At 55.3% G+C, this 17790-nt stretch overlaps 1 protein-coding gene across 1 annotated transcript; it reads right to left on the bottom strand.

The window, feature by feature from the left end:
- Nucleotides 1-2054: 2054 nt before the first annotated feature.
- ITGA2B (integrin subunit alpha 2b) lies at nt 2055-16720 on the bottom strand. Its single transcript, XM_045814410.2, has 30 exons — nt 16384-16720; nt 14365-14486; nt 14179-14276; nt 13907-14072; nt 13646-13695; nt 13524-13569; nt 13302-13430; nt 12901-12948; nt 12723-12766; nt 12538-12591; nt 12348-12400; nt 11935-12146; nt 8723-8905; nt 8434-8479; nt 8228-8332; nt 8089-8144; nt 7844-7995; nt 7573-7698; nt 6883-6950; nt 6609-6756; nt 5929-6021; nt 5583-5662; nt 5174-5254; nt 4956-5052; nt 4702-4854; nt 4453-4578; nt 3863-3976; nt 3536-3637; nt 3231-3347; nt 2055-2327 (listed from the first exon to the last, which is right to left on the bottom strand). The coding sequence occupies exons 1-30, from the start codon at nt 16716-16718 to the stop codon at nt 2271-2273; spliced, it is 3261 nt and encodes a 1086-aa protein (XP_045670366.2). The 5' UTR covers nt 16719-16720; the 3' UTR covers nt 2055-2270.
- Nucleotides 16721-17790: the final 1070 nt, after the last annotated feature.

Genomic DNA, 17790 nt, shown 5'->3' with positions numbered 1-17790 from the left:
TGGTTGCCTCTTCTAACTTAAGGGGACCTTGTTGTGAGTTTGTGATACCAGATTCTTTTTCTCTTCCTCCCCTCCCCTCCCTCCCTAACTCCGTTCCTCCCTCCCTCCCTTCCTTCCTTCCTTCCTTCCTTCCTTCCTTCCTTCCTTCCTTCCTTCCTTCCCTTCCCTTCCCTTCCCTTCCCTTCCTTCCTTCTCCCCTCCCTCCCTCTCTCTCTTTCTTTCTTCTCTTTCCCTCTCCCCTTCATTTCCTCTTCCTCTCTTTCTTTCTCATAAATTTCCATCTAGCCAGATTTCCCAGTCCTCTTCTTATGTAACCAATTTTTCACAATCTCCACACAGGATTTAGCACTCATCTCTGGTGAATTTCATCTTGTTGGTTTCAACCCAACTTCACAATCTGTCAAGGCTGCCTTGAATCGGCTTCAGTCACCCATTGTATTGGAGCTCCCCGGCAGCCAGCAGCCATCTGCAGGGTGGAGAGCAGCTTCCCTGCCTCCATTCAAGGGACTCAGGACAATACCAGGCAGCTCAGGGCCAGGATGGAGCTCTGGAACAAACTCACAGAGATCTCCTTCAGCTTTATCAAAATTGTTCAGTTTTAAATCCAGCTCACATTTCTGTCTTGTCTATAAGAGCAAGTGCCAAATGCTTTGCTGGATCAAAATCAACTGTCTGGGGCTATCCGATTGCAGTAGTGGGATGGAGAGGGAGTCTGGCTGGTGTGTAAGGATCACAGCAGTTTAATCTTTTCCTAAGAAAAGTCACCCAACTAAAAAACCTGTTCTGGAACTTGCCATGCATGGATGTCAAATTGTTTTCTTCTCAAAATTTACCTTTTATCCCTTTGGGTAAAATCAAATACCAGCCGCTCTTGTGAGCTGAGTCTGTTCATCAATGGCCTCCCCCAACACTTAGCATCTAGTCCAAAGTCCTACCCACGGCCAAAAGGTGCTGGCTGCCTTCCCCCACCCCTGACCTCCTCTGGACCCCGTGCTGGCCTCCGATCCATGGGTCTCCTGGCTTTTACTTAAACACATCAAGCCTGCTCCCACCCCAGGGCCTTTTCACGGGCTCCTCTTTCTGTCCAGATCACGCTATTGCTGTGCAGCCGCCTGGCTCCGGCATCCCTCTCTCTGCTCACCGCATCAGAGAGGCCTTCCCTGCCAATCTACCTAAAATGTCAGCCCTGTCCCTCGTAATTCTACCAGAATCTCCTTACTTTGACCAGACATTTATGTGCATGTTTACTCTTTACCTCTTTACCCCTGGTTGAATGTAAGTCCTACAAGGGGTCTGTACTTTGCTTTCCTCACTGCTCCATCTTGGCACTGGGACAGTACCGGGCACATGGGAGGTGCTCCATCAATATTTACTGAACCCATGAATCAACACATTACTCAGGACTCCAGGTGGACCCCCCACTCCCCCATCTATCCTGGGATTCCAGTTTGGCAAGCAGAGAAGGGAGAGTTGTCTTCCGCTCCTCCCTCTCCTGTGAGCTCCCTGCCTGGAGCCGTTTTTCCTAAAGGAAGAGCCTTCTCCTTGATGGGGAAGAAGGGTAGCCGGACAGCGAAGCCTGCTCTCCTGTCCCTGGTGTGATGCTGCCTTCTTCAGGCTGAGAGCTTCGTCAGCCTCCCCCCTGCCCCCTCCTCACTCTGAATATGGCTTTAAAGGCTCTTTTTTTTTTTTTTTTTTTTTAACGGGAATGGGGAAGGCAGGTTATGTTCCCGAATCTCACTTGAGGCTTATCCCTCTAAAATCATGAAAAAAATACTGTTTAAAGCTGTCCACCAGGGACCAGCCTGCCTTCTCTGATGCTCCCAACCTCCATGCCACCTGACCACCCTCAGACACCCCATCCCCCCCAGTCTCTCCTGGAGGCTCTGCCACCCTCTCTCCTCCGTTCCACCCCTACTCTCTGCTCCCAGACTCTCCCCCAAAGACAGTAATTTGCAACCTTTGCCTGGCAGAGACACTCACTGTTCACACTTCTGCCAGCCCCAGCCCCTCCCTCCAAACATCACCTGTCCCTGGTCCCCTTCTCTTCGCTGACCCAAGAGGAGGCAGCATGCTGGGGGCTGGGGCTCAGCCTCTTTATTTGGCAGCAGGGAAAGGAGTGGCCAGTTCTCACCGGAGCGGGAGAATACGAGGAGGCCTCCCCGGGACAGCTCCAACCCGTGGGTGAGCAGAGCTGGGGGCGCACATTGAAGACAGGGCAGAACAGGCACAGTCCTGAGCCTTCCTCGTAGGACAGGGCGTGGGCTGCCCCCTCAGTCCTCCTCCTCATCTTCTTCTAGTGGCGGCCGGTTGCGCTTGAAGAAGCCAGCCTGGGGGCACACAGGGGCCGGGGACAGGGTGTAAAGATGATCAGTGGGTCCCAGAGCAGCTGTTGCACAATCAGACCCCACTGTGCGTGTAAACGGAGGCCTTCCCCGTCCCGATAATACATGTAACAAGTTACTTGTTTTTAATTTGGCTTTTTCCCCTGAATTATTTTTTCAGATTGTTTATTTATTTATTTATTTGAGAGAGAGAGAGAGAGAGAGAGAGAGAGCACAAGCAAGAGGAGCAGGGAGGGGAGAAGCAGACTCCCTGCTGAGCAGGGAGCCCAATGTGGGGCTCAATCCCAGGACCCCAAGATCATGACCCAAGCTGAAGGCAGACGTTTAAACAACTGAGCCACCCAGGAGCCCCTCCCATGAATTTTTCTTATATATTGGCCATTATGTCTCTATGTGACTCAAGTGCCCAATGATACATATTTGGTGACTGTAAGTCTAATGCAAGATGTTCCCTAAAAGCACCATGGCTTCCTAGGGCTTGAGCACTTGAGTGAGTCTGAGCACAGCCTTCCTGGCGCAGAGGAGGGAGTGACCCAGCAGGGTCTCCCCAGAGGGTCTGGATCAGACTTGGGTCTCCCAACTCAGTCAGGAGGAAGGACAGAGGCAGGAGAGAAGTCCTGTCTTCCTTAGCAGCCAGGGAATTCCTGAAGGCAGGACTCCCTCCTTGTGCCTCTTCCTCTCAGCTGGGAACAGGCTGAAAGGCCTGAGGATGTTAGGTGCCACTCTCCCAGGGGTCTGTACCCTGGAGGAGGTCCTCTGGAGAATGACGCTCTAATAGTGGAGATGTGAATGGACCCTGGGTCACCATCTCTCTCTGCCTCCCTGGGAAGTAGGGCAGGGCCAAGCCTGTGCCTACCTGGGGACCCCACTCTCCCCTTCATGCCTCACCTTCCACATGGCCAGGACCAGCAGCATGAGCAACAGCAGGCCACCAAGCACGCCTACCAGCACCCACCAGATGGGAATGTCCCTCTCCTCCAAGGCGCGGAGCAGGCGCGTCTGCACCTGAGGGCAAATCCAGTGGCTTCTCAGTCACCTTACACCTGCCTCTCCGGAAGACTCAAACTTGTGGGCTGAGGACCCCCAAGCAAGCCACCTACCTGTGCCACCTGTCAGACCCGGGGGTGCCCTGCCTCCACCCTGTCGGCGCGGATGCCTGGGAAGACAGCGGGTCCTGCAGGCTCCATACTCACCTGAGTTTCCCCACTGGGCAGGCTGAGGGCGGGCACAGCGTAGGGAAGGGAGGAGACGTTGAACCAAGCTTGCGACTGCAGCACGAACTGATCCAGTGGCCTCTGAATGGGATGGGATGAAAGCCATTTACACGGGCCTCTTGGTTGCAGGAGTCCCGGCCCCAGCCTCCCTTCTGCGGAGTCCTGCCCCTGGCCTAAGCCTGTCCCCTCAAAAGTAAGCCTTGCCCTCACTCCCTCTTCACTCCTGGCCACCCCGTCTATCCTCAGAGCAAGCTTGGTCCCCGCCCCCAGAAGCCCCCCACCCTGCATCCCGTGCCCCCTCCCCACCTGCTGGAGGCTGGGCAGCTGCAGGAAGGCCAGCACCCTGACCATGGCCCGCTGGCCTCGTGCCATCTCCCGCAGCTCACACTGCACCACTGTATGCGGCCCGGAGTCGCAGCTCTAAGGGGATGCGTCGTTAGTTCCCAGCCCCCGGACCCCTCAGCCCTCACCACCCCAAGGACCCAACAACAGAAAGGGGCAAGGGGGGACAGGGAGCTCGGGCCTCCTTCTCGGGAAGGGCCTCAGATGCACGCTTCTGACGTTATCTCTAAATGGGCTGCTCACACGGTTCCAGAGATGCAGGGAAAGGGCGGGAAGAAGTGGGTCATCACAGAGCGTTCAACACCCACAAGTGTTGTAACTCTGTTTTGGCATTTCTTCATTTTCTTTAATGTGCTGGGAACCTTTGAAAATTCAAGTACCCCCACCCCACCCCAGACACAAGACCAGTCCCACCCTTCATATTCACCTGGAGTACTCCGTGGGACCAACACCCAAGGCCCACATCACACTGCGGGCCCCTCTCCCTGCCTCCCCGAGCCTCTGTCCCCTGTGCCCCAGGGAGGCCCCAGTGGGAGACCCCGGAGCCAGCTCACCAGGAGAATGGGATCCTGAAGCCCGGCCGGCTGGTTGGACCCTGGCAGGGACGCCTGTCTGCGCTCCCGCTTGTGATGGCCGGGAGAAGTGGGGGAAGGGCTGGGGGTGGGCAGCCTCCAGTTCATCTGGGGAGGCAAAGAAGCAGTCGGTCTCTGAGCTCCACTCATCTCCCCCCTCCCCCTGCTGGGGGGCCCTGATTGATGGTCTGGGGCCTCACCCACAACTCCTTCTTCCACCCAGACTCTCACCTTGTCGGGGTTAGGAGTAGGCTGGGGGGAGCACTGAAGCCCCCCCTGGGGCTCTATGTCCAGGATGTAGAGCAGGTCAGAACGCTGGGACTGGCCGGGGAGGCAGAGGCTGAGGTGGATGCCACTTATGGTGCTGGGGCCATTGTTGTGAAGCTGGTGGGTGGTGGTGGCCGGATGTTAGGTGGCTCAGCATTCTCGGCGTAGCTCCTGGGTCCCTCCCCACCCCAGCCTGGGTCCCAGAAGGCCCTTCATACCTCATAGGTGTGCTCCACTTTGGGGCCCCAGATGTCGGAGCTGTTCTCCCTGTTGTCTTCTTCGGCCACCACCACCAGGGACGCTGGAAAGGAGTTCCTGCGGGGCCCGAATCCTTCCGGGTCAGCTTGATCAGCGCACTCGCCTGTAGGGGTTCCCCCAAGGCCCTCTGAAGCTGAGGGTTCTGCCCGCCATCTCCCTGATCTGCTCCTGCTCTCACCCTCGCAGCTCCACGTGGGCCTCTGCCCGGACTGGGACATCCAGCAGCACAGCCTCGCTGTTTGGATTCTGGCTGTTCTTGCTGGAGGGGAGGGGATAAGGAGAAGCAGGTCAGGGACACCAGCCCAGTGGACATCAGAACTCTCGGGCAGGGCCAGAATTTCGGGGGGGGGGTGGTCAGGAAGCACTAACTCCACAAACAGCACGGTCACATTGAAGTTAGACCTGGGAAAGACCTTCTTCTAGGGCTCCAAGACTCAGAAACAAGTCTCTGGGGGAAGAAAGGGAACGGGGAAGTCCGAAGAGTGGGCATCCCAGAAGACCCTTCTGGAAGGAGGGCATCTGAGGGTGTCTGCATCAGGATCAGCCAGGGGAGGGCTGGTAGGTAGGAATGTTCCCCAGTCCAGTACCTTCTGGTCTGCAGCCAGAAGGACACGTGCTCCCCAGCCTCTTCTAGGTTCTCCACACTCACCAACATTGTGATTCCTATCTGAGAGACAAGGAGGGCCAAAGTCACGGCCCAGATGCCCAGTCTGGGCAGTCTTGTACGCACGTGGCCTCTAGTTCCCGTCCTCCAAGTCCCCATCCTTATCTCAGAAGCCCACAGAGAGGGAAAGCCACTCAGCCAAGAACACAGGGAGTGTGAGGACCAGGACTCCGGCCAAGAGTTATAGGACTCCAAGCCCAGCCCCTAAAACTCAGCTATGTCTGAGCCCCTGGCGGAGCAGACCCAGTACCCACGCCTTGGGGCCTCACCCGGGCATTCCTCTTCATGGGGTTGCCCAGCTCACACAGTACCATCTTGGTCTCATTCTCCTTCTTCTGGTTACAGATGAGTCTCTCAAAGCCCTTCAGGGAGGTAGTTTCAAGAAAGAAGATGGTTGGAGTATCCCATATATACGTGAGCTTCCTTGAAAAGTCTGGAAGGGACTTGTGTGCCAGGGTGGAGAGGGGGGCTTCTCAGGGTGGGGGTTTGAGGGATGTCACACTCTCCTTTATGTATCCCTGAGGCACCTTATTATTTTCAATGACACTTTTGGAACTAAAAAACACAAAACACGACATAGACCATGATCCTGTTGTTATAAACTACATCAACAAAATAAAAGAAAAAAACACAGGCCCACGTAAGTGTCTGTGGATGCTGAGAAAAAAGACTGAAAGGAAGTCCACCGAATGTTAACAGAAGTTCCCAGTAGCACAGTTCTTCTAACAGAAGTTTCTGCTAACATTTACTTCCCGAGCCACTTTTGGTTTGTATAGTAGTCCTTGTATTTTATGCTATTAGCAAGTACTCCTTTTCCGAATTAAAAAAAAAAAAAAATCACAGCTTTTACAGCAATGCCTAAGAGAAGTGGGGGCTCTCAGGTGGAGAACGGGAGGCAAGGTTCTCGCACCCCCCGGCCGCCGGGAATGCCCCCGCGGCGGGACCTCACCTCGACGTTGCTGACGGCCCGCATGTAGTGGGCGCCTGGGGGCAGGTGCACGGCCAGCTCGGCCTCGTAGGCCCCCTCACCCTCGTTCGCTGCGTCCATTTGCAGTTCCAGCACGTTATCGGCTCCAATGAGGAGTGGGGAGCCTGCCCTATGGGGAGAAAGGAGTAAAGCCGAGGAGGCCAGGCCCAGGCCCAGGGTCTGGGGTGGGGGGGTGAGGACAGAGCATCAGTCCCCAGGTGGTGAAGGGGTGTCACGGGGCAAACGGGCTCCTCACACGCTGGCGGTGAGCTGGAGCTGGGGCACACACAGGTCATCTTCCCCACAGTCCAGGATGATGCGCGTCTGGAAGAGGCACGTCAAGGTGTGAGGGCGAGTGGGGGACATGTGAACTTCGGGGGTCACGTCAGGACGTAGGGAATTAGAAGTTCCGAGAAGGAAAAGGAGTTTGGAGCTGACGTCACGACTTCGGGATTTGCATCGGGGTTTGGGAAGATGTCAGGATGGTGACATCAGGGTTTATGGGTTTGTCACCGTTCACAGGTGACATCAACAATACTTGGGGCTTGGATCAGGGTTTAAGGAGTTTTGAGATTTGGGGGTTTTCAGTAAGGTTTAGAGTGACAACCAAGATGAGAGGTGACATCAAGGTTTTGGGGTTCCCGTTAGGACTTGGACACTAACCCTAACCCTGACTTTCTTTTTTTTTTTTTTAAAGATTTTATTTATTTATTCGACAGGATAGAGACAGCCAGCGAGAGAGGGAACACAAGCAGGGGGAGTGGGAGAGGAAGAAGCAGGCTCATAGTGGAGGAGCCTGATGTGGGGCTCGATCCCAGAACGCCGGGATCACGCCCTGAGCCGAAGGCAGACGCTTAACCGCTGTGCCACCCAGGCGCCCTCCTAACCCTGACTTTCTGGCAGGGGTCCTGCTCCTCCTTTGCCTGTTCCCATCCCCCGTCCCTACCTGCTCCTGGACATGCGTGTCTCCATGCAGCACGAGACCAGGGGCTACTCCATCCTTCCTGGGCTGCAAGGACACATTGAAGCTGAGCACAATGGGGCTCAGCTTGTCCCGGAAGTCGGCCTCGTCCTGGAGGGGGGACAAGAGTCAGACCATGCACCCTGCCACACATGTCCCACGGACCACCCCCGTGCCCGCAGCACTCAGCCCATGACGCAGGGCTGGAGGCACAGGCTTGCACAGCCAGCCCTTCCCGTCCCCAGCCCGGGTGTACTCGGAGGAAGGCCACGGTGGTGTGGCAGATGGGGCTCTGCCTCCCGCCCAGGTCCAGATGCAGCGTGGTGCCCGCCAGTTGGGAATTCAGCAGCAGCACCCGCCGGCCCTGGCGCGGCTTCTGCCGGTCCAGCTGCAGCTCGGCACTTAGGGCTGGCAAGGCAAGCGGGGAGCGTCAGGGTCTCCCTGGCCAGCCTCCAGGGGAGCCCAGACCCACCTCCCTTCTGTCCCCATGACGACACTCACGCAGCTGCTGAGGAATGTTGTGCCCAGTGGCTCCTACACACATCTGTATGTTAAAGCTGCAAAGATACGAGTTGGGCTCAGGGGCCAGGGCTCCTCAAGGTCCCAGACCTTGCCCGGCCTATGCCCTCGGTCTCCTCACCAGCTCACGAGTGTCTGGGTCTGGGGCAGGACACAGTTCTTCACAGCAGGATTCAGCGAATCTTGTACCAGCAGCTGGACACTGGCCATCACCACTGGCTGAGCTCTGGTGGGACAGGGGGAGGCCTGCCATTGTGGGCCCTCCTGGCCCAGTATCCTCGGATGGTGAGTACCCTCCCCCACCATGCCCCTGGAGCCAGCTCTCACCTGTACACAGCCACCTTGTTGGCCCCATAAGCTCCCACCAGTAGGTCTACAGATATCGGAGGGGTCAGAATCAGCAGTTAGAGGAGGCACGGGGTCTTCATCTCATCTTTCCCGTGGTTTCCCTACACCATTTTCCCCACTGGCGTTTCGACCTGGCCTCCCCTGCCCTCCCAGGCTCACAGATGCGTCAGAACACTCAGTGGGGCACGGGCCCCTGACTGTGTCTTTCAGCATCTCCAGCTAATGCCCAAGATCCCTTCTTGGCTAGCTGGAGGCATGCCAGGGGCACCTGGGTATCCATTGTCATCGATGTCTGTGGCACCTCGCAGGGAGAAGCCGAAGCCGGAGCCTGCCGGAAAGGGGCTGTCCAGGATCTGGGAGGGGCGTGAGCTCAGCCCCTCACTCTGACCCAGGAACACCAGCACTTGGCCCCGACCACTGGGACCTCCGTAGGGGGCGGCCACTGCAACATCTGGAAGGAGCAACAAAAGGGGAGTGGCCATTTGCTATCATTTTCTCCAATTTCTGTTTCTTATCCAGGTGGCCCTGAGCTCCCCCTTCCAGCAGATTCCAGGGGACCAGCAGGGAATGCCAAAGTCGGTGTCAAGGAGGCAGCTGCCCTGCCCTCCAGGAGTTTACAGCTGAGTATGAAAGAGACCCACCAAGTAGGATTAACATAAAAACTGTAGCAGCCCTTGGTACCTATTGAGAAAAATATATTGACATGATTTCAGGCATTATTATTCCCATGAAAAAACTGAGTCCCAGAAGATTAAGTAACCAAGAGTGGCCCCCTCCTCCCCTAGGGAACTTCACCCCTTTTCTTTCTTTTTTAAAAAAAAGGTTTTATTTATTTTAGAGAGAGAGAGAGAATGCGTGTTCGTGCTCGAGCAGGAGGGGCAGAGGGAGAAGGAGAGCGAGAATTCCAAGCAAGCTCCACGCCCAGCACGGAGCCCAACTCGGGGTTTGATCCTATGACCCTGAGATCATGACCCGAGCCAAAATCGAGAGTCAGACGCTTAACCAACTGAGCCACCCTGGCACCCCCTCTTCACCCCATTTCAATTCCACCATGCAAACTCAGAGCCACACTATGGACTTGTCATCACTAGTAACTTTTAAGATCGCTCTTGAAAATGTATTTGTAAATCATCATAATCTTATTAATTTGTGAGAGTTCTTTATGTGTGGGGCACCTGGGTGGCTCAGCCGGTTAAGCATCTGCCTTCAGCTCGGGTAGTGACTGGGATCGAGCCCCGCATCTGGCTCCCTGCTCAGCAGGAAGCCTGCTTGTCCCTCTCCCTCTGCCCGCCCCCCCCATTCATGCTCTTTCTCTTAAATAAATAAAATCTTAAAAAAAAAAGAGTTCTTTACATGTGACAGGAATAAGATCTTTTTTAAAAAAATATTTTATTTATTTATTTGAGAGAGAGAGAGAGAGCACAAACAGGTGGAGCTAGAGGGAAAGGGAGAAGCAAGCTCCTCACTGAGCAGGCAGCCCGACAGGGGCTTGATCCCAGGACCCCATCATGACCTGAGCCAAAGGCAGCCGCTTAACCAACTGAGCCACCCAGGCGCCCCAGGAATAAGATCTTTTATATATATGTTGTAACTCTCTTTCCTCTGTCTTCTAACTTTGTTTTCTATGTACCTTTTTTCCTTTAAAAAAAATCTCTCGATTTTTCTGATTGAGTTACATGGAATTCATTCAATTAAGACCCCCCCCCACCAGTCTCATCCCCAGGCTCTGCCCCCCCCCCCCAGAACTTCAATGTCTTCATCACTTCGCTTATTTCTGACCATTCCATCGCCCTGGTCCTATCCTCTGCCGTCTTACCCCATTAGCAGTCTTCAGCCAGCCTGGCCAGACCTCAGCAGATTGGGCCCCAGGGATTCCTGACCGCGCATCTAAACTAGGGACCAAGGTGCTGCCCAGCAGAGCTGAGGGCTGTCAGCCCACCCCCTCCCCCACCCTGCTCAGCACCTATTTCAAACTTTCTTCAAACTCCCAGCCCCCTACCTCCTTCACAAAGAGAAGCAGCCCAACTGTTGTGCTGAGTCCGAACCCACTTTCCCCAACTCCTATACCCTGTCTCCAGGCTAATATCCCAACCCAGCCTTCTCCTCAGAGCATCACAGGGACCCTCCTTCGGCTCACTTCCTTCACCACCCTGTTTCCCCACAAGATCATTTTCTCCACATTCAACCTACTCCATACGCTTTGCAATTAGAATAACCTCCTCTTGACCCTCATCTCCTTTCAGGAATCATCTCTCCCTTTTTCTTTTTTCTCTTTCTTTTCTTTTCTTTTTCTTTCTTTTTTTCTTTCTCTCTTTTTCTTTTCTTTCTTTCTCTCTCTCTCTTTGTCTCTTTTCTTTCGTCCTTTCACAAACTGGTTGAAAGAGCTGTCTACACTGGCTGCCTCCAATTCTTCACTTCCATTCCTACCTTGTCCCATGGCATTCTGACTTCTCTCCCTGCCCAGCCTTGAATCAGTTTCCTCTCGCTGTCACCAATGACCTCCTTCTTGCTAAAGCCCGCGGAGACTTCTCCAACACCATCTAAGGATGTCTTTCAGCAGCATCGGGAGCCGCTGACCCCCTTCTTCCTGCTCAGAGCATTCTCTTCCTTTCAGTTCAGGGCCATGAGATCTCTTGGTTTCCCTCCTACTTCTCTGGACACTCCTGTCTCCTTTCTTTTTTTTTTTTTTTTAAGATTTTATTTATTTGACAGAGAGAGACAGCCAGCGAGAGAGGGAACACAAGCAGGGGGAGTGGGAGAGGAAGAAGCAGGCTCACAGCAGAGGAGCCTGATGTGGGGCTCGATCCCAGATCGCCAGGATCACGCCCTGAGCCGAAGGCAGACGCTTAACGGCTGCGCCACCCAGGCGCCCCTCCTGTCTCCTTTCTAGACTCACTTCTTCTGGGACTCCCCTAAATGCTCTTGCTCCCCAGGGCTTTGTCCTATGCCTCTTCTCACTTCACAGGTGCCCGGGACCTCGTCCACCCTCCCCAAGCCCCTGTCTCCCACTTGGAACTCTCTGGTGTGAGTGGGGAAGGCACATGCAACTGTTCTCTGGATGTCTGCCTAATGCCCCCAAACCCTTCAAGGTCAAACATACCCAGAGCTGAACTGCTGATCTCCACCCTCCCCTCCCCAGACCTGCTACTTGGCCTGAGTTCCAGGCAGTGAAGGCACCAACACGTCCTCAAGCCCTCGCTCTCTCTCAGCTCCACAGCCAGCCACCCATCAAGTCCTAATAGTCCAGGTACTAAATATCTGTGAAATCACCCCATCTCCAGCTCCACTGCCAAAATTCACACCCAGGCGGTCACCACCTCTTGCCTGGACCAAGAATACAAACAAATCCTAATTGTTCTCTTTCAACCCTTCTCCCGAAAAGCCCCCTTCCCTGGCTTCCCCTGCTCTCTGGTCAAATCCGTGGTCTTTGCTGTGGCTGTTAACCACTCTGCAGCAAGTGGGGCTCCTCAGTTCCCTTACCGTTGTAGCCATCCCGATCGAGGTCGCCCAGAGGCGCGATGGCCGAGCCAAACCGCCCGTAGAGCTGTGTGCCGGTCAGCAGGAGGCTGGGGGCGCCCAGCACGTGGTGACCTCGAGGCTGCAGGAACAAGTACACGCGCCCCACCTCGGCCAGTTTGCGGTCAGCGCGGCTCTCCATGTACAGTGGCGCGCCCACAAGCAGGTCGTGCCTCCTGCAGGCCAGATGCGCGGTGCCGTGGTGTTGGCTAAGGGGATGCTGCCGGCCTGGGCCAAATCTCGCCCACTCCATTCTCTCCCTCCCACTCCCCTCGGTGGTCGTCACGTGGGAGTGGGCGAGGAAAGGAGGAGACCGAGAGGAATCAACCCCTCTGGTGATTGGGGACCCAAACGGGTGGGGATGGGGCGCCCCTCACCCGTCTCCGTTGACATCAGTGACGGTCACCGAGTGTCCAAAATACGAAGCCATCTGCAGGAAGACGAGGAGTAGTTAATTCCCGCCCCCAGACAGGCACCCTCTCTTACACATTACACCCCACACCCCGTGGAATATTTTAGGTTTCCAATTCCCCAGCGTCGGCCACCCCCACTGGGACGGGCCTCCACCTGCTCTCCATGCAGCTTGTACAGCGTCTGGTGGTACGAGTTCAAAATTTCCACCTGCACCGAGAACGCACGAGTTCAAAATTTCCACCTTCGGTTCCGGGTGGGAAAGGGCAGGAGGTTTAGGGGGCTGGTGAGGCTGAGGAGTGGGGTCGGGGCTTTGGGATGTGGGGACAGGGGGCACTCACCGCTCCCAGGGTCCAGCTCCAGGTGGGGGCACCGAGGACATACTCTGGGGAGAGCCAGACCCCAGTGAATGAGGTCCTTCGAAACAAGCCCCTTCCCACCCCGAACCAAGTGCGGGGCTTGGAAGTGCTTCTCCCTGGGCTGGGCTCCCCAACCTTTGCCCCTAAACGGATTTCTTGCCTGTAGTGTTGAGATCCCCGTCGAACTCTCCCACGGCCACCGAGTACCCTGAAGACACAGCCGAATTAATCTTTCTGGGAGGGCGAAGCAAGGAGAGGGCCAAGGGCGAGGAAGAAGGGGACTCAGAGACCACCCAGTCCAAACCCTGCATTGTGTTGATGCGAAAACTGAAGCCATGACCTGCCCTAGGCTGCGCAGAGAATCCAGGGTGGGAAAGGTAAGCGGGGGCATATGGGAGTTGGGCGGTGGCGGGGGAGCTGTGGGAGCAGAGGGTGGAGGCGCTCTAGGTGCTGGGGTTGGCCCCCGAGTTGGCGTGGGGGCGCTCCCGCAGGGGCAGGACCTGACTGGCGGAGTGGGCGGTGAGAGTGCGGGGAGGCCTAGAAGAGAGGTGCCAGGGTTACCCCGGTAGCCGTCGTAGTACTCTGGCTTGCTGTAGTCGAAGGTGAAGCTCTGGAAGGGCACGTGCCACAAGAGGGTGCCTGGGCGGTAACTCGAGACGATACTGGCAATGGGAGCCCGGGCCAGGAGACCTAGGGCGCGAGGGACAGCGGGTGTGGGGGCCCAGACTCCTGGGGTCTCCCCAGGCCCAGAGAAGGGAGGGAGGAGTACAGACGGGCAGGTACCTAAGAAAAAATAGCCTCCCGGGGCCCCAAGCACCAGCTCTCCAGCCTGAAAGGGAAGCCCTGGATGTGAGAGGGAACCCTGGTTCGGAGCCGCCCCCACGCCGCTTAGGCTCGCTACTCGCCTGAGTAACCGCGGAGCTGAAGCCCGCTTCGCAGTAGCGCCGGTCGTCTCCTAGTGGAGCGAACGAGGAGCGGTCAGCGAGGGGGCGGATCTAGGAGGGTGCATCCGGACTTGGGGCGGGGCCTGGGCGGGGCCACGCGGGGCGGGGCTAGGAGCTGGGCCAAGGGGGATGCGTGGCCTGGGGGGCGCCCCGGGCGGTGTCAGGTTGAGGGCGGAGCTAAGGGGCCGCGAGCTGGAGGAGAAAACGGAGAGCTGAACTCACTAAAGCCATTTTTCACGTAAACCTGGCTCATGGTGTTAGCCCGACAGGGCGAGTACTCCGCGCGGTGGCCGTTCTGGAGCTGAGCCACGAAGCAGCCGCCTACGGGCGTCTTCTCAGCCTCTTCGGTCTTTTCTAGGGCGTTCCAGTGCTGCCAGGGGGCGCAGGCCTGGAGCAGGGCCACAGGAGAGTGGGGAACCGGCGGGACTCGGGCTCCCCCCCTCCACGTGTCCCTGCCCCCGATTGCTCTCTGTGCCCCGTTCCGCGGTGCCCACCACAATGTTGTCGTTCCAGCTGACGACCGACGCCCCCAATCCTTGTCGGGACTTGAAGGTTTGGAAGGTGTGGGAGCCTACGTGTCTGGTCTCATCATCTGGAGGGCACAAGAAAGGTGGGGCGCTGAAGCCCGGCTGTCCACGCTTCCGGTAGCCCCTCCTTATCCTTCCTTGCGCTGGACTCACTGAGGTCGAAGGGCAGCAAGGTGCACTGGCTGCCCTCGGCCTTCCAGGGGCACAGGAAAACGCCGCCTGTCTCCTCCTGGCTGGGGCCCAGGGTCCGCGGGGCGCCCACCACGATGGCCACTCTGCGTAGGAAAGCTGGGTGAGCGCGGTGCGGATCCCGGATCCCGAGGAACCACATGCCCGGGGGCCCGCGCTGAGAGCACTATCCAGAAGGGCAGTGTGCCTTGGAGGGCACGGGGTCCTCTTCCCTCAACGAGACATCACAGACCACGGAGGGCAGCCTTTTCGTTTATGGCCAATGAAACTGTCTCCCAATGGGGGAACCACGTGCCTGAAGTAATGCAGCAAGTAAAGGGTAAAGCTGCTACTATAACCATTTGGTTTGATTTGAATATGAAGAGTTTGTCATCCTTGCTGAGAAAGACCTAGTAAGCTCTGCACACCATCCACACTCCATAACCCCCACCCTGTGCCCCACACCGAAAGTCAGGTGTTTGCATGCTCCCTAGAACTTCAGACTGTTACCAGATACCTTCCTGAGAGCTAGTTTTAATGGTGAAGAATTAGGGAAGCTTCTGAGCACCTCTGAAGTGGGGTACTGATATATCACTGAGGACCTTCGCAGATCTAGGTTCAAACTATAGTTCTACCATATATAAACTGGGGACAATACCAACCCATGTCAGAAGCAAATGAAATAAATATATGAGGGACATTTTTGCATGGTACCAGCCAAGTAACATGTAACAAGTACTCAAAACAAACAAAAAAACCCCTGCTACACTTTTTTCCCCCTTTAGTTCACAGGATATTTAAGTAATGACTATGAGGCCAATGTCTGTAAAAAGAAAGGGAAAGGGACGCCTGGGCGGCTCAGTCAGTTAAGTGTCTGCCTTCGGCTCAGGTCATGATCCCAGGGTCCTAGGATCCAGTCTCACACTGGGCTCCTTGCTCAGCAGGGAGCCTGCTTCTCCCTCTGCCTGCCAGTCCCCCTGCTTGTGTTCTCTCTCTCTCTGACAAATAAATAAATAAAATCTTAAAAAAAAGAAAAGAAAAAAGGAAAGAAAGAAAGAAAGAAAGAAAGAAAGAAAGAAAGAAAGAAAGAAAGAAAGAAAGAAAGGAAGAAAGGAAGAAAGAAAGAAAAAGAGAAAGAAAGAAAGGAAGGAAGAAAGAAAGAAAAAACAAAAGAAAGAAAGGGAGAGAAGCAGGAGTGGGCAGAGAAAGGAGTATGGTGCAGATTCAGGTTCAGTGACAGCCACGGGCCAACATCCTGGGAGCTCTGGAGCTAGAAGGGCCCCTCGGAACCATCCCAATTTGAGGTGAGAATGTCAGACCCTTACACCTCTCTCCTGCCTCCGCACCCCTCATTGATCAGTCACTGGTCGTAGGCCACATTGGAAAGGGGACTTTGGGGGAGGTGACTCTCTTTGGCAGAGGAAATCCCCCAAGAGGCAGATACCTAAGGCTGTCTGCCATCCCCAGAGGCTGGCATCACAGCAGCTACCCCAATAAGTGACTAGTACAGGGTAGTTACTATAAAGAGAAAGAACCAGGACTCTAATCTTGGAAGTCTGATTCCCCAGCTGACTAAGCCCAACCATTAATGCTCTATTGTTTCTTTTCAAATATCTGCAATTTTGATGGGGTTGAGGGCCATGGAATAGAAAAGCAAGGTGGGAGTGGGTAGACAGTTTTGCAGTCAATTTAAGCATGTGCTCCTCTCTGTATTTTGAGGAGACCAAGGTGGGGTAGGTTATAAAACTGACCCTTGAGGGTAAAAAATCAGGCATCAACTTTTATCTTCCCTTTGTTCTTGCTGTAGTTTTGGTGCCCACCTCCCCACTTGCCCCTGTCACTGACACCCTTACCTGAGCTAGTTCCTGTCAGTATTCCTAAAAAGAACCCAGTCTGAGTAGAGCTTTGCTCAACCTCTGTAACAAATGGGGAGCTTGAGTTTCACAGAAGTGGTGATGATGGGGGAATCCTCTCTTCCGACACCCAACTTCACCCCAGGCTCACCTCCCATGGTTGTCCTTGTAGAAGTCCAGAGCAAACCCGAAGTGGCTGCCATTGGGGCCTGTGTACAAGGTGAGTTGCACTGGGTCCAGGTTCAAGGCCCAGGCTGCAGGGATGGCACCAGGTCCCAAGAGCAGCTGCACCCACTCCAGAAGCCAGAGGGCATGAAGGGGACACACAGCTCTGGCCATCTTCCTTCTCCCACAACCTCCTAGGCAGGAATGGGCTAGCTCCTTCCTCTTCCTTTCAGTCTCCACCACGGGAAGGCCTTTCTTATCTAACTGGAACCCACTTGCTGAGCGGTAGGCAGAGGAAAGGGCTATAGGCCCTGGAACCATATGGTTTCTTGGATTGCCAGGAAGGGGGTGAGGCCACCCTGGGGGTGTATGCTAATGGCTGAAAGCCATGACTCCTCCCTTTTCCTGCGAGTAGTTTATCACCAAGTCCCGTTGGTCCTGCCTCTCAACTATGTCCCTTGAATCTTCACATTTCTACTACCACGCTAGTCTGAGCCACCATTCCTTTCTGCTTGGGGTAGCGTAACCGTGCACTGGTCCGTACACCTCCACTCTAGCCATTTACAGCCCTTCGTCCCCCCCTCACAGCTGCCCACATTGCTGTGGCCCACTGTGACTTGGTCAGAGGTGGAGGAAGGAGAAAGGAAGCTGCTGTCCCCTGATAAGACTTGAGGCTGCTATATCCTTTTGGATAAGGCACTTACCCACTTCCTCCTTCCAGGGTCTTGGTGTTGCAAGCTGTCTCACTCTCCCTCCGTCTCAAGCCCAGTCTTAGTGTAGCCACAGCAGAGCAGCCGGTACTGGTGAGGGGTGGTGAAGGGGAAAGGAGATGGGGACAGAGTGGAGTCCAGGGTATGCTGGCTCACAGGCTCTGGGACTACACACCAGGTGTTCAGTCGAAGGCAGACCCTCACTCTTCCTTGGGTGACATAGCTCTTGTCCAACCAAGACTTAATTCTAGTGGGCTCATTGCCTAGGGAAGCCTCCCTCGATTCCTCAGGCTGGCACTCTAAAGTTGACACATGTGGCCACAGCACTGACCACGCTGTTTAGTCATGGTCCATTCATGGACATGATTGTGTCCATGACTCCCCTGAGAGCAAGGTTCCTTTCTGCGGCCCCAGCGCCTAGCCAAGAGCCCAACAACTAGTAGGCATTGCTGACAGACGGACTGAATGGGAGTATGCACCGAGGCTGGAAGATGCAAACATGGAGTCACACGGTGGAAAGACAAAAGAACAGTTTTGAGCAGAAAGGCAATGAAGGTAATTTTCTCTGGATGAACAGGAAGAGGAGTGCCAAGTCTCATTGGCACTGCAGGTCTTCCCCAAAAAAGCGGGTTCTCAGGAAGGAAATTCAAGAGATCTGCTCAGTGTAAAGACTGCCACATTCT

This window comes from Ursus americanus, chromosome 23 (genome assembly GCF_024610735.1).
Source record: "Ursus americanus isolate L20-20 chromosome 23, mUrsAme1.1.p, whole genome shotgun sequence".
NCBI classification, from domain to species: Eukaryota; Metazoa; Chordata; class Mammalia; order Carnivora; family Ursidae; genus Ursus; species Ursus americanus.
This window is presented reverse-complemented; position numbering and strand designations above follow the sequence as displayed.